Here is a 20,331-nt window from a genome sequence, read left to right as displayed (position 1 = left end):
GCCGATCGGGGGGGGTGATTGGGGGGTGACTGGGGTGAAATGTGTGCCTATGTGTACCTATGTGTCAGTGGACTGTTGGTGCACATACTTGAATGTCTTCACTCCGCGCTGTCCGGTCAAAAAGACCGACACGAGGAGTGTGACATCACTTCCTCCTTCTTGTGTTTACATTTACACAGGGGAGGAAGCTTCTCATGCGCCAGGAGCGATCAAGTGGGGATGGCCAGAAACCAACGGCCATCCCCTCATCACGGATCGCTCCTGAAGCGAACCGGACTGCCGTATCCAGCGGGAGGTGGTCCGATCGTACAATGGCAATACGGCGGTCCTTAAGTGGTTAATGACCAGGCCATTTTATGCGATACGGCACTGCATCGCTTTAACTGACAATTGCACAGTCTTTTAACCCTGCACCAAACATAATTGATGTCCTTTTTTTCCCCACAAATAGAACTTTCTTTTGCTGGTATTTTATCAACTCTGCGGTTTTTATTTTTTGCGCTATAAAACAAAGAGCGACAATTTTGAAAAAATTACTTTTTTTTACTGTTTGCTATAATACATATTGAAAAAAAAAATTCTTCTTCAGTTTAGGTCCATATATATTATTCTACATATTTTTGGTAAAAAAAACGCAATAGGCGTATATTGATTGGTTTGCGTAAAAGTTATCGCGTCTACAAACTATGGGATAGATTTAGGGACTTTTATTTTTTTAATTGTTTTTACTAGTAATGCCGGTGATCTGTGATTTTTAGCGGGACTGCAACATTGCGGCGGACAAATCTGACCCCAAATGACACTTTGGGGACCAGTGACATTATTACATCGACCAGTGCTATAAAAATGCACTGATCAATGTAAAAATGACACTGGCAGGGAAGGGGTTTACACTAGGGAGTGATCAAGGGGTTAAGTATGTTCCCTAGGTGTGTTCTAACTGGGGGGTGGGCTCACTGGGACATGACATAGACCGTTGTTCCCGATCACTGGAAACAGAAGATCTCTGGCATATCATCTGGCAGAATGGGGATCCACTTGTTTACACTGGCAGATTCCCATTCTGCCTCTGAACTAGGTGATTGTGGGTCGCCGACAACAGCGGGATTGAGCGTGCATCGCTCGCAACTGCACCTGCGTGAGCCACCGTACAACTACAGCAATTTGCGCAGGAGAGCCGACCTGCCACTGTATAACAACGGCAGCTGGTCAGCAAGTGGTTAAACATTGATAAAAAGTTATTTTCCAGAAAAAAGAAAATGCTTAAATTGTCACTAAACTAAAATCATAAAAAATAACTATCAACAAATTCTGTATTACATGTTGTTCATATCCACTCAGTTTCTATGAGATTAATTTTCTGTTTTCTGCAAAAAACCTGGTTGATCCTGCTGTTCACTATCTTCCCCTTCTGTCCAAGTCCCTAATTCAGCTAGGGATTTTGCAGAGCAGTGTTGGCAGCTCTGCACGTGCTCAGTTTTCAGTGAGTTTCTATGCTGAGCATTTCCTCCCTGAGATCTGAGCAGCCCATGTGACTATAGAGTCACACATGTGGGCATATACACAGTGGTAAATGACCGCACACTTCCTCCCTCCTCCTCCATGCCCACTAACCAGCTAAACACAATGCGGGGGGGGGGGGGGGGCTTCACAGGCTGGAAGGGAATGGCAGAAATCCGCCCACACTATGTTATTACCAAAAAATAAGATTTGAGTTAAAATATATATTTGTATGACAATTCAAAACAGTTTATTGACATAAATTTTTTATTCCAAAGGCTGTTTTTTTATTTTGAACATGTGACCAGCAGCAGAGGAATAGAAGCGCTTCCTGCTTACGTTTCCCTGCAGGCAGGCTGGGAAAGAGCTGAGTCATATGACAGCTGTACAGTATATCAATTAGGAAAAATTTACTTCTAATTAAAGTGCCATCATCCACATACAGAATGAGACGGGACAGTGAGACGGGACACTTTAGAGTGTGGGTAGTGACGCAATTGCTGACATAAAAAAAGGTTAAACCTGACATTTAATAACTATTGTAACACAGTTATTGAGGGAAATTAGATCTGCCAGGCAGATCACCCATGCAGAGAATAGATGTCTCTTCTATCTTTTTGCCTTCACTTTAAGTGGCATATTCATAATGATATGACAAATCCAAGCCTCTTCACATTGCAGAACTATAATATGCAAACATGTCCAACTCTGCTATCTGTCAAATACCTAACTGCAGGTGATTACAACTGACCGATTTTTAGTAAAAACTTTTAAAAATTGTTTAATTTTCATCCCTTTCTGTCATATGCTGAGACTCCTATTTTCTTTTGGTTTTCACATCTGAAGTACCGGTAATTATTTTCACTATTTTCAGACTTGTGAATATGTCCAGAGAGGCTTTTGGTGGAACTCGTATTGTACATGTACATCACTAGACTCAGTTCACTGTTTCTTTTCTAATTATTGCAGTATTGTTAAAGTGTAATAAAAATAGTGTTTACTGGAGTTCATCTATATGTATTCCGAGATTATATTATTATATAATATTGTATTCTGGATTACATTATGACTAAATAGAGCTAACAAAGGAAATCTATTTTATTCTGCATTACAAGGTACTTCATGTGGTATATCCAAGTCTCCAGGAGGAGAAATATCTTCGAAATGCTGTACTAAACGTGGCTCTGTTACATGCCAATCGCATGAAAAACAGCTTACTGTGTTATCACAAGAACAAAGAAGAAAACAAACAAGATATAACGACTGGTGTGACTGACCACAGCAAAGAAACCTATACATATTCAAAATGGTGTTTTGGGTTAGAAACTGAAACACAAAGCAAGGAGAATGAAGTTGCACAGCCATTTATCCAAGGGAACACCATTCATATTCCCCTGGAAGCACTCTTCACTATCTCCAAGGTCAAGAAATTGTGTGGAACTTTAGATGTTCTGAAAAATTTTATTGCAGGGGAAGTCACTCTTAGTGCAGATGGTAAAACAATTATGTATCCTGTTTATCTGGATGATGTGTTGGAAGTATAATTATTGAGTTTGCTTAATATATTTTTATTTACAATAAAGGCATTAGATCTGTCTTCCAGATCGCATGGGACGTTGGGATTTTCAGTTATAGCTTTTAATCATTTGGAACATTGTACCACATTATCTATAAAACACAAGTAGTCCCCCTTGTTTATGCCTGTCTGTTTTTGTTTTCTGTTATACACTATAAATCTAATAAAACCCGTTTAACAAGGAAAACAGAAGTAGTCCCTCACTTGATTGTAGTGTTTGTGCAGTGGGGTAGGTTTACTAAACTGGAGCACTCAGCATCTGGTGCAGCTGTGCAGGTAGCCAACCAGATTCTAACTTTAGCTTGTTCAATTAAGCTTTGAAAATAAAGCCGGGTTCACACTGGTACGACATGACAGTGGTACAACTGTGGATCTGACTTTGCCCTGAGATTAGAAGTCCGACATCCGTCCAATGTCGGATACTTTTTGTCTGGTATGAATCTTTAGGGAGAACTCCACGCCAAATAAAAAAAAACAGCAGCATGGGTTCCCCCTTCAAAAGCATACCAGGCCCTTCCATCTGGTTTGGATTTTAAGGGGAACCCCCACATCAAAACGGTGTGGGGTCCCAAAACCTTTAAAGCTTGGTCTAAGGCTGGTATCACTTGTCTATATAATTTAACTTCAACTACATCAATAAAATCTTTTACAGATCTATGTGAATTATATAAGCTTCCACAATCAGAAATATTCAGATATCTCCAAATCAAAATTTTTGATACTCCTCTTCTCAATTTAAATGTAAACTTACATAATATTTCTCAATTTGAAAGATTTTGTCTCAAGGAACCACACGCTAAAGGTCGTATTACATAATTGTATACACAATTGATATCTAATTCTAATACTGTTATACCTAAATATGTGGCCAAGTGGGAAAAAGATTTGGATTGTACGATCGATTCTAGGTCTTGGTCCAACATATAGTCTTTCACAAAATCTTCCTCTATAAATATATTGGTGTCTGAATCATCATATAAAGTTCTCACACGCTGGTATTTGATTCCTGCGAGAATCACCAAATTCTCAACAGACAACACTGGCCTCTGCTTTCGTGGCTGTCCAGAAAAGGGTACCTATATACATACCTGGTGGCATTGCTCAATTGTACAATCATTTTGGAAAAAGATCTTTCTGATAATTACAAAATTTTTTGATTGTCCAATTTTTCCAGACCCAATTATAGCTCTCCTTAATTTAAAACCAGCCTTTCTGAATCAGAAACAATTCAAATTAGTTCTTACACTCCTGATAGCCGCAAAGCAGACTATAGCCAATGCGTGGAAAACAGACGTGGTGAATATTGCAGAAACCAAACGTAGAATGAATCAATCTTTCATCCATGCTAAAATGGACGCTATAGATAAAAACCAGATGACAAAGTTTGATGATATATGGAAACCCTGGATTAAATATTATAGGTCAGATAATATGGACAACTGATTTTTATTGTTATGGTGATTAAGATTTTTTTATAGAATTACAACATTAGCTGATATATAAAACCTCCTCCGGAGAATATTATTCCCTCCCCTTCCCCTCCTATATACCTTTTATGTTCTTCCCTTACTATATAATACTTACTATAAACATACTTTGGAAGTTATGGTCAAAACTTTAAAATCATATATTTTCTTTTAGACATATTTATATTTTCTTGGGATTAAAATGTTTAAAACTCAGCTATAAGAATGTTTTCAAATTCTAAAATAAAAAAAGGCCATTTATTGTCATTCCCACGAGAATATCTTGAAATTCTTCTTTGCTTTGTACCCTTATCCGAGCACGCAGCCCGGCAGGTCAGGAAAGGGAAGGGAGGGGCCCTCAACAAACATGGGGAGGTGGGTGGTTTGGTGCAGGGGGGCCTTGCACCCCCCACCCCAAAGCACCTTGTCCCCATGTTGATGAGGACAAGGGCCTCTTCCCAACAACCCTGGCCATTGGTTGTCAGGGTCTGTGGGCGGGGGGCTTATCGGAATCTGGAAAATCCTTTTAACAAGGGGGCCCCCAGATACCAGCCCCCCATTCTATGTGAATGAGTGTGGGGTACATCGTTCCCCTACCCATTCACCTAAAAAAAGTGTCAAAATTAAATGCAGTACACAGGTTTTTAAAGTCATTTATTAAGACAGCTCCAGCTTTTGCCGGGTCTTCTCTGCTGTCTTTTCCCTCTGTTTTTCTCCCGCTGTTCCTGGAGCGTGGTCCCTGCCACAAACCGGTGCGAGACGAGGCGGTGATCTTGGCGGATACCTGGAATGTTGTCTAGCGTTCAGAGGAGTGACGTCAACGCGTTTCCACTGGGAAACCTGAAAAAGCCCAAATCACTGCCTCGCCTCGCACCGGTCCGTGGCGTTGATTGAGCTCCAGGTATAGTGGGATACGAGAGTGCTATTGTGCAGCAGCCAGTCAGCCATCGGAGCAATATCTCTCCGTTCCCTACAATCCGGGATTGATTCCCCTCTGGGGCTACACGTTTGGTAATTTAGCCACAAGGAGAGATTACGGGAATTTTCGATCAGCCGTTTCAGCAGTGCTGCACAGCGCTGCCTTCACAATCCTCTGCTGACTGTGAGTCCTAAATTTAGATAATATCTCTGCCTATTGAACTTTTGCATTTAATCTAACTATGATTACTATGAAGCTATTTGGGAATGCCTATCCATCTATATGCCTCCCTAAGTAATCACTGAGAGGTTATATCTGCTTTGACTGGTTCGAGGTACTCTCAGTCCACTGGATTTTGCAGCATTGCGGACACGCTGCTGCTCACCCCTGCCCCTTGCTCTCTCCCTATCCCTAGGATCGTTCCATAATAGCAGTATTCCCATCAGCCACAGATTGGTGTTTTTTGGACTTTTGTGTATTTTGCAACGGCCCTTGCTCATATCACCAATAAGAGGACTGCCTGGCTGGTGATGTGGTTACCTCAATTGCACATATCCTCAGTGCTTTATTGGTAAATCTGTATGTTTAGGTGGTGTCACATGCTCCGTTTTATGTCTGTTTGTCTTTGTCCCCAAACATTGTCTATATGATGTTAGGTGTAGGATTGCTTTCGTTTTCATTTGGTCATTCTTTTTCCAATAAATTAATTTGATAAATACAAAACAATTTTTTGGTTCTTTCCCTGGGCTCTTTCTATGTGGCACTTGGCATTGTGCCCTCTTTCTGATACAGTGCATATTTTTTCATTGATAACTACTACTAAGATAAGGCTTTCATTCGAGCCTAGTCTACAGTGGAAAATTGTCTTGTTTTGGAGACAGCTTTACACTAAAATTTTAATGATAAATTCCCAGCGCCCACTCTCCCTGGTAAGGAGGGACTGTCATTCGTCAGTGCTGCCACGTGACCATGCTAACCAATAACCTCTAGCTATTGCCAGCATAAAAGTGTATGGATCAGTACACCAGGAGAAGTAGGTAGTGAAAGAATATTGGCACAAGAGATAAGTTCAGCGGGGAAGGTGCTCGGCATTCATCTTAAATTTTTTGGTGTGAAGGTAGAATTACCTTTTAAGGCAAAAAGGAAAAGGGGTAGTTCCTACAATGTCAGTTTTTAGTTATGTTGTGATGATTGTACCACTAATTGTAACATTTATTGTTTAACAATGAACAACAAGGTACATTTTCTAGAAATAGAACTAGATTTTATTTTAGTGCTTTGTTATTCTAAAATAGAACATTTTCTGGTAAACCTGTTTAGGCAAACATAATTAATTTCAATTAAATTGCTAAAAATGTAATGACTTCTTGATACTTGACAATGACTTTTGAATCTGAAAATAGGCAAACAAAATGCTATGGCGCTTAGGTAAAAAGGGGAAGGAAGAGGAGGCACATTCCTTGAAATGCATTCCTATACCTTATAGCATGTTACACAGAAGTGGGCGAAGCAGTTGTGCGGTCATAGTTCACCGGCACCGCTATGGATGCTGAAGGGTTTTACTTGCACGTACCCACACAAGCTGCTTGCTGCCTGTGGTTAAGGCAGCTCTTTTCAGCCCCATTGACTTTGCTGTGGTTCTTAGTGCTTATGACCTACCTCCCATGGTATTGATGTTTGTGAGTGCATATTTGTTTTACTTTCAATTTAAAAAGCTTAATATTTTTTAATATTACACTATGGTGGTGCTTGTGCTACTCTTTCATGTTTTTGCACATTTGAATCTGACCTGCTGAATGCTAATGATCTGTCTAACTGCCTACACATCCGTCTGTTGATCTACAGTTGTAAGAAAATGCTTGTGAGCATGTAACTATTCAGTATTTTATTTTTATTGTTTTTATTGTCATGAATAGCTACTAAAAGGGGATTTATTCTTTAATAATAATAATAGGACAGCTTTTTTTTTTTTTTCAAAAACACTTTATATTCTGCAGTTATATTGAACACATGGGTTAAACACTATTCGATGGGTTGATGGAACAGGGAACCTTAACAATGAAAAATAATTTTAACCTTCACCAAACACTTTCTATAGCTGCTGAAAATACATGTGCAACCCATTCTTTTATATAAAGCAACTTCATCTTATGCTACAGAATTTTAGTGAAGGTAAGGTCAGGACCTGGTTTGCTACAATACTGAACTTTTTATGTTTGAGCCCTGTGCATAGGAATGGGGCCATTTTCACCTCAGCATTGGTATAGTTCTTCTCAAAAATAGTGCGTGTAATAGTCTGTATACAGTAATGTACAGGAATAGGGCCATTTGCACCTCATCATTTGTATAGCTGTGCCTGAAAATGGTGCATTCAATATTCTGGATGTGTTTTTTCTGCAACAAGACAGACAAAAAACATGGGTATTTTCTCCTGCAGTGCACAGAATCATTGGTGTTTACACAAGTAGAGTACAGCTATTAATTTATATGACCAGCTATAAATGACACCTTCGGCTCCCTGTGTGCAGGTTGCAGATGCTGGGGGGTCTTACATTGGTGCATTTTTTAACCTCTCGTTGTCCATGTGCGCAATTCCTAGGGGTCCTTTCACATTGGACTGCCAATCAAATGTCAGTTTTTTAGGCAGACCTGATCAGAGGCTCCAATGTAAATGTATAGGCAGGTAGATGTAAACAAAGATGCATTCGTTCATCTGATTACCACTGAGTCCATCCAGGTCTGGAAAAAAAATTAAACTGGACTGCGTCTTTTTCCTTGCCTAACTGCGACTGCTCAGAGGTCGGTTTTCCATTGACTAAGCATGGGTTTGGAAAGGTCCACTGTCAAAATGCAAGGGAAAACGTAATAGACATGGATGTCACTTTGTTCCCCTTTGTGTGGTTTTCAGAAAAAAGTATCTGAACTGATGGCAAAAATGAGGGTAAACTAAACAGAAGGTGGATTTGATAACTGATGTTATCTGAACTGGCTCAGTATTCATCATTTTTATTCATTTTTTTTGCTGACTTGCTTTTAAAAGGATGGGCTTACTTTGTACCCTACTGAATAGACTCCATCAAGAGCTGGTTCTGTAGCTTGTTTAAAAAGGCGCCTGGATTCTTTCCTCTGTGTACATAACTGGATACTAACATTTATAGGTAAAGTTGATCCAGGGAATATCTGATTGCCTCTTGGGAGATCAGGAATTTTTCCGCCTGCTGGAGAAAATTGGATCATGCTTTGCTATGTTTTTTTTTTTTTACCTTCCTCTGGATCAATTGTGGGTATAGAATTGTGTATATAGGATTTTTTTCCCTTTTATTGGTTGAACTAGATGGACTTGTGTCTTTTTTTCAACCAGACTAACTATGTAACTAGGGATGACTAACCCGATTCTTGCTTCCCTTTCTGGTGAGTGACCAGTCTACAGCAAGAATGCTTGTTCCAGGTCAGTAACTCACTGGTAATAGTAAGGATAAGGATGAGAGAGCCTTTGAGCCTGTACCTCTAAAAAAAATAAAATAAAATAAAATAGTTAGCAATGGCATGTTTCTATCTTTACAAATTCATTTTTACATTAGTATGCATTATAATGCTGGGTACATGTAACAGTTGAGTTTTCCTATTGCATGTCCCTACATAACATTATTTCAATAGTGCAGTAGGAGAGCCAGGCAGTCTTTGGCACATTTGAGATGGGTGCCATTTTCTTTCTTTAATGGAGAGTAATGTTTTTTTTCATGGATGACCTTTGCAGGGAGATCTCAGCCCAAAAGATTCACGGTACTTGATTATAGTAATTCTGTTTGCATATTTTTTGATGTTATTAAAAAAAATTACTCAAGATTATCTTGATTTACTATAATATGTACCTCTCGGAATAACTACTTTTTATCGATTTCTTGAAACACATTTTGGGTACTTTAGTTGTCCATATCTGCACTCACTCCTTAATGCAAATGCCAATGTAGTTTCGTAATTCTCATATCCAGCCATGCATAAGAAATCAACAAACTCTCTGTGCAAAATGTAATCACTGTACAAAGTCCATTTCAAATGTATATAGTTCTTACTCATCTCTTCTCTGGATAGAATACATGGTTCTGCAATAAACCAAACAAATGCAAACAGATTAAAATTACCAGAATACGTAAATTAGTTTTGTAAGTTTAATTAAGAATTTCACCCAATTCTGAAAGTTCAGCTTTATAGTGTACCTAAACTGTCATATTGATCAGCTCATTTCCACCTCTCCATCCATCCTATTGTAATCTATTATAAATCCTTGTGGCTGCTGCCAACAGCATGTATGGGTGTGCCAGAGCCAGTGCCTACTTGTTTACAGCAACCACATGACCTCACTGCCAAAGCTCTGGTATCTGAGAATTGGAACAATGGGGAGCATAGTAGGTGGATATCACAAGGCTTTGTTTTCAAATTACATGATAGGACAATTGGGTGGGGGGAGTGCTACATTTAAAGTGACCCTATAACCTTCACCACTAAGGTCTGTTTAAAGACCACCCCCATAAACACCTTCACATAACTCTCCCACTGCTTCTTTTTGCAAGACTGCCATTGAAAAATACTGTACACATTGCTTATGATGCCTTATATGAGCCTAGGTCATTTGATGGAGAAGGCATTGTCATTGTTTATTTTAAGTTTCAAAATCAGCTGATGGTGATGTCATTGCTTCTTTTAAGCTGCAAATTCAAAAGACGTGTATTTTTTTTTGTCTGGCTGGGATAGATAACAGTGCCATGAGAAGCACTGGAGAGGTGAGTATAAGATGATCGGGGGTAGGCCTTTACACTTTCAAAGAAACTGAGGGTGCCACTTCAGGTTTTAGTAGGTCCTTATATGCTGACAGTCACTGGGAGTGCAGGCAGGGAAAGAGCTTGTCTCAGCTAGAAGTCAATGTAGAATATTTTTCTCTTATATTCACCAACCGACACAGCTTCTCTCTGTAACAAATGGGTTGTTAGCCTTATCACTAGGAGAATACTAGGCATAGTTGTAATACAACACTCAGAACTCTTAGTTCCGCCCAGGGCGGCGGTCCCTCGCTTAACAACCCTCCCGTCTGCAGACAGACCTCAGTTTTATTTTGCCTAGTGTAGGAGAGGAACCTAGGAACCCTGCGGGCCCATCGGTCCGTGCTTTTACATGCAGAAGCTTGGCTTTTTGCGCAAGATGAATGATAAGCTATCAACAGTCGGCTGGGTGACAGGCTGGATACCCCTATCCTTGTAGTCTCCCCAGTCCGGCCATCGAGCCTGTGCAGGTCGCAGCTACGACTCGGCAGGCCACGACGAAACCTCAGCTCCAGAGGTGGTCGGTGAGCTTTTATGCTCCAGGGCATACATATGACCGGGCTACTGATGTCTGCGTCACAGTATGCCAGGCCAGCAACTACCCTGTACTGATCAGTGAATAGTTCTGCAATGGAATGTCTCCCAGCTTTTCAGGACTGGTAAGTACGGCTCTCCCTTCCTTGGGCGGGGCTGAGCGGCTGGGCATTCCCTGGGAGGTCGATTTGGGGGTCCCTCACCTCCCTCTCTTCTCTCCCCTGTCCCTTTTCTTCCCTCCCCCTCCCTGAGGGGATGCTGCATGTGGCCTCTGAGCGGTGTATGTGTGCATATACAGGGGATCTCTGTGGGCTCTCACGTGAGATGGGGGCTGGCTGGCTAGCGGTGTCCTGGGTCCTGTGTGTTAAGTTCCCGGAAGGTGCCTGTGAGGGTCTGCTGTGGTCTGGTGCGGTGCTGTGCCTCTGTTATCATTCTTTCTTTCTGTACCTCAGGGAGCTGCTGGCGGCCATTTTAGGTGTGGGCGAGGGCAGCATGCCTTCCTGGGCTTCAGCGGCCATTTTCCAAGTGGTCTCCTATTCAGGACACTGGCGGACATTTTTTGGAAGCCTGAACACGTTTTTCAGTGTTCTCTAGCAGCAGCATGGCTCATGTGCTCTCACAGTCATTTTCCATGTGTTTCCTGTCAGTTTACTGGACGCTGGGCGGCCATTTTATTGAAGCCTGAGCACTTTTCTAGAATGTTTTAGCGCTCATTCTGGCAGCTGCCGCCGACACAGCTTTTGTTTCCTCTGCACTTGGGAGCACTCAGGGACTACAGGCACTACTTGTGAACAGCCCAGAACTCCTCAGGATGGGGAGTCCGTCGGGAAAGAGCCCCTCAGTCAGCGGCAGCAAGGAGGGTGGAACTGTCACTGTCTTAAGTCCCCTTCAGGGTAGGGTCAACATGGCTTCAGAAACTGGTGTTTCTTTCCCCGAAATCCAGGCAATTGCAACCGGGTCACCTGCGGACTGCGCAGTGTCCATGGACACCCTGACGGCGGTCCTCAATGCGTTCATTGCCAAGATGGAGGTGGTGCATGGGAAGAAAGGTTAATTAAAGAGGCCCCTGCCTTCCCCGTCCTCTGAGGAGAGCTCTGACGCAGACTTGGGTCCAGCTGAGGTTGGCGACCCCTGCTCTGTCTTGTCAAACGACGCTGACCAGGACCGTTCGAACAGTGAGGATGAGTCCCCGTCCGGGCGCGACAAAGCGCTTGTTGGGGCACTTATCACAGCTGTGTGTGATACCCTGAAGATTCAAGAGCTAGCATATCCCTCTGCTGATGTACTGGTCCCTTTTGGGTCCCGCAAGCCAGCAATTTCACCTAAGGTGTTCCTGTATCTGACTTATTTTGACAAGTTCATTTACAAGGAATGGGGTTGCCTGCAACTGACCTTTTCGGTCCCCAAATACATGGCGGTGCGTTACCCTTTTGAGGAGAGCCTTCTCAAAAAATTGTCAGCTCCTCCGGTCGTGGACCCCCCAGTATAGAGGTTAAATAAAGTAACCACGATCCTGGTTGAGGGGACTCCTGCATTCAAGGATCCACAGACAGGAAGGCCGAGGCAGTGGCTCATTACTTGTTTATGGTTGTGGGGTCAGCCGTGCGACCAGTACTGGCATCCGTACTTGTGTCGCAGACACTAAGTGGGCAAAACTTTTGCACCGCAAATTGGGAGAGCAACAGGCTTCTCCTGTCTGCGTGGAACTAGCAGACCAACTAGTGCAATGCCTTAAGTACGTTTGTGACGCGGCTCTGGATACTCTCCCTCTGTTATCCAGGGCTTCAGTGTCAGCTATGGTGCTGAGGCACCTAATTTGGCTAAAATGCTGGTCTGCTGACCAGGCATCCAAAAAAGCCCTGACGGATCTTTCCTTCCTTGGCGACCGGCTCTTTGGAGCCTCATTGGATGACATTATTAAAAATGCCACGGGTGGTAAGAGTACCTTACTCCCACAGGCCAGGAAGGCTAAGGAGCCACACCGTAGGCAAGGGCCCTCTTTTTCTGCTCGCAAACGGCTTTTTCGTCCGCCCGGAGCTTCGACTAAACGTCCCCAGCCCGACAGGACGTCCATGGACGGTCAAAAACATCCTTGGAACTGCAAGCCTAACAAGCCTGTGAATAAAAGTGCTACCACATGAAGGTTTGCCCCCACCCTTGTCTCGGGGTGGGGGGTCGCCTTGGGGAGTTTGCAGCCCAGTGGTCCTCCTTGTTATCCGACCAATGGGTCTGCGATCTGATTTCCACAGGCTGCAAGATAGAGTTTCTCTCTTGACCGCAAAACAGATTCTTCCCCTCCAGCATATCCGTATCCCCGGTTCGCCGGGAGGCCCTCTTGGGGGTGGTAAGGGATTAGCTGAATCGCGGGGTGATTGTACCGGTTCCGGAATCTGAACACTTCCAGGGATTCTACTCAAATCTGTTTGTGGTTCCCAAGAAGGAAGGGGTACGTCCAATCTTGGACTTAAAAGCCTTCAATCGCTTTGTAAAAGTGCAGAGGTTCAGAATGGAATCAGTTCACTCAGTAGTCGCTGCACTCCACCAAGGGGACTCCCTGGCGTCCTTAGACATCCAGGATGCATACCTGCACATACCCATATGCCTTCGTCATCAAACGTTTCTACGGTTTGCAGTCGGGGAAGCCCACTACCAGTTTGTGGCTCTTCCCTTTGGTCTGGCTTCAGCCCCCCGAGTCTTTACCAAGGTATTGCCTCCAGTTTTGGCGTTGCTACGGCAATGTGGGATCACGATCGTGGGATACCTAGAGGATCTCCTCCTGAGGGCATCTTCCACCTCAGAATTAGAGGAGGATGTGGCGATCACCATGCAGACCCTGCAAGAATTTGGGTGGCTGTTGAACCTAAAGAAGTCGGTGATTGTGCCGACCCAGCGTCTGGATTACCTAGGCTTGCTGCTGGACTCCAGGGAAGCGAGAGTGTTTCTCCCTTCAGACAATTGCAGACTCTCAGATCCGCGGTAAAACTGCTGATGAACTGCAAGTGGTCGTCGCTCTGCTTTTGCATGCGAGTACTGGGACTCATGGTAGCCTCCTTCGAGGCATTACCTTATGCCTAGTTCCACACCAGAGTCCCGCAGAAGGAGATTTTGACAAAATGGGACAAATCTCAGTTGTCCCTGGATCGAAAGATCCAGGTGAGCCAGTCAGTGAGAGACTCAATGATCTGGTGGTTGAGGTCCCCGCTGATTCAGTCTGGGAAATCGTTCCTGCCTCTCAAATGGACGGTGATCACAATGGACGCCAGTCTATCCGGCTGGGGTGGAGTGATGGGGGTTCAGTCGGCTCAGGGTCTCTGGTTGCATCCGGAGACATTCAGGCTGCTGTGCCTGAGGTGGGGCACACCAGACGTGGATCTGCTGGCCTCCCGTATCAATCGGAACGTGCCAAGATTCGTGTCCAGGACAAGGGATCCGTGGGCCAACGCGTCAGACGCTCTGGGATCGTGGGATCAGTACCAGCTGATCTACACCTTTCCTCCACTGAAACTGTTACCACGTCTGCTTCGCAGAGTGGAAGCCAAGGGGATCCCAGTGATACTGGTTGCCCCAGATTGGCCTCAGCGTCTCTGGTACGCAGATCTGGTGTGTCTGGTGGCAGACGCTCCCTGGCGACTGCCGCTGTGAGAGGACATTCTGTCTCAAGGTCCGATTCTCCATCCTGCTTTACCATCGCTGGCTTTAACGGCATGGCTATTAAGAGGTAGGTGTTGAGGAACCGGGGTCTGTCGGACTCGGTGATCCCAACAATGTTGAGAGCACGAAAATCTTCTTCTCGGGAGGATATACCATCGTACCTGGAAGGCCTACATCTCCATGTGTGAGGGGAAAGGATTGCACCCGCGCTCCTTTTCCATATCCAGGATCCTGCTGTTTCTTCAGCAAGGAGTAGACCAGAAATTGGCATTAAGCACCATTAAAGGGCAAATTTCAGCCTTAGCTTTCTTTTTTCAGCGACCCCTGGCATCTCACTCCTTAGTGAGTACCTTCATTCAGGGTGTACAGCATGTAGTCCCTCCGGTGCGTCCACCGTTACCCCGATGGGATCTAAACCTGTTGTTGTTGGCGCTTCAAAAACCGCCATTTGAAAACATCAGGGAGATTCCCCTGTTGACTCTTTCCCAGAAAGTGGTCGTCCTAGTGGCCATCACATCGGCCAGGAGGGTTTCGGAACTGGTGGCCTTGTCTTGCAAGTCGCCCTATATGGTTATCCACAAGGATAAGGTTGTGTTGGGTCCGCAACCGTCTTTTCTACCGAAAGTGGTCTCAGCTTTTCATATCAATGAGGATGTTGTATTGCCATCTCTGTGTCCTAAGCCGAAGCACCCCAAGGAGGTGGCCCTTCACACTCTGGATGTGGTTCAGGCTCTTAAGGTGTATTTGTCTGCCACGGGTCCCTTTCAGAAGTCAGACTCACTGTTTGTTTCAGTGGCTGGTCCAAAGAAAGACATGGCGGTCTCGTCAGCCATCATTTCCAGGTGGATCAGACAGATTGTAGTACAAGCCTACGCCTTGATGGGGCAGGTTTACGGTCACAGCCCACTCCACAAGGGCAATCGGAACATCTTGGGCCTTCTGACACCAAGCGTCCACCGCTCAGGTGTGTAAAGCGGCGACCTAGTTGTCTGTCCACACGTTTACCAAGTTCTAGGCGTCAGTGCATCGGCTGATGCCTGTTTTGGCCGCAAAGTTTTGCAGGCGTGTAGTTGCAATTGAATATGCAATATATATTTTCTGTTTTTCCTGGTTTTTCGATAAAAACACAGTGCCTGTTGTGTTAATGCACTGTTGCATTACTTCCGCAGTTTGGTGCGGTCTTGGGTGATCACTCCTGTTGAGGATACCCTGTTTTTTTGTGGTGGTTTTTCCACTGTTTCGCACTGTTGTTTTTTTTGTGGGTAAAGTTTCACTAGTTTCCACTTGCCATGGTGGATGAAGTTTGCTGTTTTCCCACCCCTTGTTTGGCACTGCTTGGGGACGTCCCATTTGTTACAGAGAGGAGCTGTGTCGGTCAGTGAATATAAGAGAAAATACGATTTTTTGTACTCACTGTAAAATCCTTTTCTCTGTAATTCACTGTCACGTCACAGCACCTGACCCTCCTTTTTTCTTTACGCTATACTGCTTGTTGACGTACTGAGGTCTGTCTGCAGACGGGAGGGTTGCTAACCGAGGGACCGCACCCCTGGGCAGAACTAAGAGTTCTGAGTGTTGTGTTACAACTATGCCTAGTATTCTACTAGTGATAAGGCTAACAACCCATTTGTTACAGAGAGGAGCTGTGTCGGTCGGTGAATTACAGAGAAAAGGATTTTACGGTGAGTACAAAAAATGCTATTTTTTTTATGGTTGAACTGGATGGACGCCCCAACATATTTGGCCACGCCCATTGAGCTTAGTCATGGGAAAGAGGATAGGGTAAGGCATATTGGGGGAATGGCCTGGACAGAGTCTAGGCTGAGCCTACTTCCACCCTTTACATGAGAGGTTTGTGTGATGTGTAGCTCCAGGGACTTCTTTTCTTTTTTCATAGGCATTTACACCCTTGGTAAACTTGAAGTGGTTATACCAAGGTGATGCCTGAAGCTGCAGACATCATCCAGGTATTGTTTTTTAGAGCCGACGGTCAGTTCTTCTGTAAAAGCAATCCTAGTGGTTAACTAGCTGCTGGGTTGTATTTACAAGCAGCAGGAGGGGACATCCCATCCCCTTTCACTGCTTTACCAGGATCTCCCTTCCCACAGGGAGACCCAGTTGACCAGCCGGCTGATCATAGAGGCAAACAGAGACCCAATTGGATCTGTTGATATAGGGACCTGGAAGCAATGAGCATACATTACTTCCATGTATCACTTCCTAGATGTAATCAGTGCCATTTTAAAAAAATCAAAAGCATTTGATCACACCAATCTTGGTGTTGCTGTTTGGTATGCATGCGGCCGTCCCACATGCATGCAAACAGCTATCATCCCACACATGTGAGTTATCACTGCGAATGTCAGATCATGAGCATCTACTATAGCACCAGACCTGGGTAAATCTAAAGTGGTAACCCCATGCCTATGGATAGTAAAATGTATTCTGTTTGTCGACATTGCACGGGCTATTTACTCTGCATAACATTATCTTTTATATTTTACCCAATAATTGGGTATTCTATTGTGTTTTGTGCATTAAGATTGAAAAATGTGTTTTAAAAACTGCTGTGCAAATACCGTGTGACATAAAAATTTGCAACACCCACCAATTTATTCTCTAGGACGTCTGCTTTAAAAAATATATATGGGGGGCGTGGCCGGGATGGTGGACTGAGCAGACATGCTGTTTGAGCTCTGCTGGAGGATAATCCGCTCAGTTATCCGATATTTGTGACAAATACATCAGAAACACGTGTATGGCTTCTAGAAGCTCGGGGGGTCCCAGACGGGCCAAGAAGCTGAAATTTCTATCACCCACGAAGACTCTAGAAGACCCTATCCAGCGGCCTACCTTGGTGTGCCTCAGCAATATGGCATCGCAAACGGACCGCGTGGAGGAGGCCCCCCTTTCATCCCGAAGGTGATGGCGGCAATCACAGCGTGCCAGGCAGCCCTTACTAACAAAATTGAGGCCGTGCAGCTGGATGTCGGGCTGCTGCGTCAAGATATTGATAAAATCCGCTCTCGGATTTCGGCGGCGGAGCAGCGGATTGGAGATGCAGAGGACGCGGTGACCAGCCACGAGGCCTCCATACGAGCGCTCCAGACGAAGGTCAGGGCGCTGGAATACCGAGCGGAGGATGCTGAGAACAGAAGCCTACGCAACAACCTCTGCATAGTCGGACTCCCGGAGGGGGTGGAAGGCAGGAATCCCACCGTCTTTACGGAAGAACTGTTGCGGTCGATTCTACCTGCCGCCCAGTTGTCCTTGTACTTTACGGTGGAGAGGGCGCATCGCGTTCCACCGAGGCCTGGTCCAGAGGACGCGCCTCCGCGCACGCTGATCCTCCGGCTGCTGAATTTCCGCGACCGGGATGAACTTCTCCGAGCAGCCAGAGTAGCAGGAGACATTCCTTATCGTAATGCTAAACTCATGCTGTTCCCCGACTATACCCTGGAGACGCAGCGGCAGCGTAGGTCGTTTGACGCGGTCAAGGCCGCGCTACGGATCAAGAACATTCGCTACAGTATCCTGTTCCCAGCCAAGCTGCGAGTGGTTGATGGTGAGACGGTGCGGATCTTCACCAGCCCTAAGGATGCCAGCGCCTGGTTGGAAACACTACCCCGCAGATGAGCTGTGGATCTACTGCCGGGAGGTGCCTTCTTTTCTGTGTGTGTTGGCTTGGGGATGGCAGAGTATGAGACTATCTGGTGAGACGCTTTGACTCTAACTTTTCCCCCGATCAGTACCGCTAGATGCCTTGCCTTTCCTCCCCTACCGGTCTAGTAATATGGCCAAGTAGTCACCCCCCGCAGCTATACTGGAGTGCTGCTCTGGCCGGTGCAACACTCCTTATGCTATCTGCCTGAGAATCTTCCCCCCAAAGCCACTGTGATCCTTCTGTGTGTTCCCCTGGACTTTTTCTTGCATACCGATTTTTCTGTTATTTTTATTAGTTTTTATATTTTTATTTTTGTCCGTATCCCAGCATCTCATGGCAGAGACATTGACTGTTGCTTGTTTTTTCACCCCACTGTTCTGCGGTTGAGGATATCGGAGCAATCCCAAGTGGTTGCGAATCCGCCGCCATTTTCCCCATCTGAACTTTGTTCATATCTGTTTTTGGGGGGGTACATGCGCCCTCCACTGTTGGGAGGTGCGCGGGGAGGGGGGGGCGCCTGTTGCGACCCATGGGTTCCTTGTTTTGTGGTTTATTAATTTTTTCTTGGTTGGACTGGTTGGTTTGGGAAGACGTGCTGCTTATATATGCAAGCTGCTCATCCGATGGAGCGCAGGGACCGGGCCGCTGGTGCATAGGAAGCCTGGGGAGGCTGGAGCGGTTGGGGTCTTGTGTGCCGGAGATTGGGTGGAGTTGGTACACCTATGTAGGGATCCTGTTTTTGTGGTGGAACGGAGATCATGGTTGATTTTACGGTTCTTTCTTGGAATGTCCGTGGCCTCAACTCTGCCATAAAACGGTACCTGGTATTTAAATATGTACAACGGTATACTCCCGAGTTATGTATCTTTCAAGAAACACATCTTATTGGTTCCAGGATCTTGGGATTGAAGCGGGCCTGGGTAGGGGCACACTATCACGCCTCCTACTCTAGCTATGCCAGGGGGGTTAGTGTGCTAGTGCACAAGTCCCTGGATATTCAGCCCATGCTGATAAAAACAGATCCAGAGGGGCGCTATGTTTTGATCCATGCGCTGATTTCCAGCATCCCCTATGTTATTGTGGGCATATATTTACCCCCCCCCCCCCCCCGTGGATACTGCTCTGCTCTACAGTTTAATGCGGACAGTGGTTCAGCTGGGGGTGGATCGGGTGCTATTGGTTGGGGATTTTAATCTAGTCATGTCAAATGCCTTGGATAGGCTCCGCCCCTCTCCCCTGTCCAGTGCCAAGTTGACAAGCTGGGCCTCTGCATTTGGTTTAACTGACCTGTGGCGGCACTTCCACCCCTCTGACGCACAGTTTACCTGCCTGTCCGCCACATATCGGACATTGTCCAGGTTGGACATGGCTTTTGCGTCCTCTGGTATGCTTCGGGAGACGGTCTCGGCTGGGATCCTCTCCCGGGGCATATCGGATCATGCTCCCTTGCAGGTGTCGGTTGGGGTGGGGGGGGGCGGCGGGTCCGAGGTTGTGGAGACTATCGAAATACTGGATTGCAGAGGTGGGAATCTGGGACGAGATGCCAGAGGCGCTGTGCGACTTCTGGTTGCACAATGAGGGTTCCGCTGACCCCTTGTGTACCTGGGATGCCTTCAAGGCTTGGATCAGGGGCGAGTATATGAGAAGGATCAGTAAACGGAAAAAGGAGTATGTGCAGTCTCTGCGGCAATTAGAGGATCGAGCGCAGGCACAGGAGAGGAGGTTTGTCACCAGCCCGAACCCTACTAATTATACCTCATGGCAGGGTACCCTTCGGGAGTTATCGCTGCTTAGGATTGACCTGACCAAGAAGTCCATGCTGTCCAGTGCCCAGAGGGTGTTCGAATTCGGGGATAAAAATGGGAGGCTTCTGGCCTGGTTGGCCAGGGGACAATGCGCTATGACCCACATCGGGAGACTGAGGGACGCTGATGGTTCCCCCCTGACTACCCCTGAAGCGATCAACACCAGATTTCTACAGTATTATCAGGAGCTCTACTCCTCCAGAGCTGCTTATACGGAGGGGTGAACTAGCTGGGTTCCTGGATGGGGTGGATTTTCCGTGTCTGGACTCGGCTCAGTGGGAGGACCTAGATCGAGATATCTCTCTTGAGGAGATACAGATAGCCATGGGTTGTATGCAGGCTGGCAAGGCCCCGGGACCTGATGGTCTCCCAATCGAACTCTATTCAACGCACCAGGAG

At 45.5% G+C, this 20,331-nt stretch overlaps 2 protein-coding genes across 3 annotated transcripts in view; one reads left to right on the top strand and one right to left on the bottom strand.

Annotated features, from left to right (window-relative positions):
* HENMT1 (HEN methyltransferase 1) overlaps positions 1-3,194 on the top strand; it is a 168,647-nt gene extending 165,453 nt beyond the window's left edge. The window contains exon 8 of the mRNA XM_077452707.1: positions 2,616-3,194. Coding sequence (XP_077308833.1) covers positions 2,616-3,044 — 429 coding nt within the window. The 3' untranslated portion in view covers positions 3,045-3,194. The remainder of the gene's footprint in view (positions 1-2,615) is intronic.
* A 3,344-nt stretch (positions 3,195-6,538) lies between these two features.
* F13B (coagulation factor XIII B chain) overlaps positions 6,539-20,331 on the bottom strand; it is a 125,067-nt gene continuing 111,274 nt past the window's right edge. For both annotated transcript variants that reach the window (XM_077452705.1, XM_077452706.1), the window contains exon 11: positions 6,539-9,564. In XM_077452705.1, the coding sequence (XP_077308831.1) occupies positions 9,353-9,564 (212 nt within the window). In that variant the 3' untranslated portion in view covers positions 6,539-9,352. The remainder of the gene's footprint in view (positions 9,565-20,331) is intronic.

The sequence above is a fragment of the Lithobates pipiens genome, unplaced genomic scaffold (assembly GCF_037356315.1).
Source record: "Lithobates pipiens isolate NorthernLeopardFrog02 unplaced genomic scaffold, aLitPip1_a1.2 Scaffold_23, whole genome shotgun sequence".
Classification (NCBI taxonomy): domain Eukaryota; kingdom Metazoa; phylum Chordata; class Amphibia; order Anura; family Ranidae; genus Lithobates; species Lithobates pipiens.
Note: the sequence above shows the minus strand (reverse complement) of the source record. Positions and strands in the feature narration are given on the sequence as shown.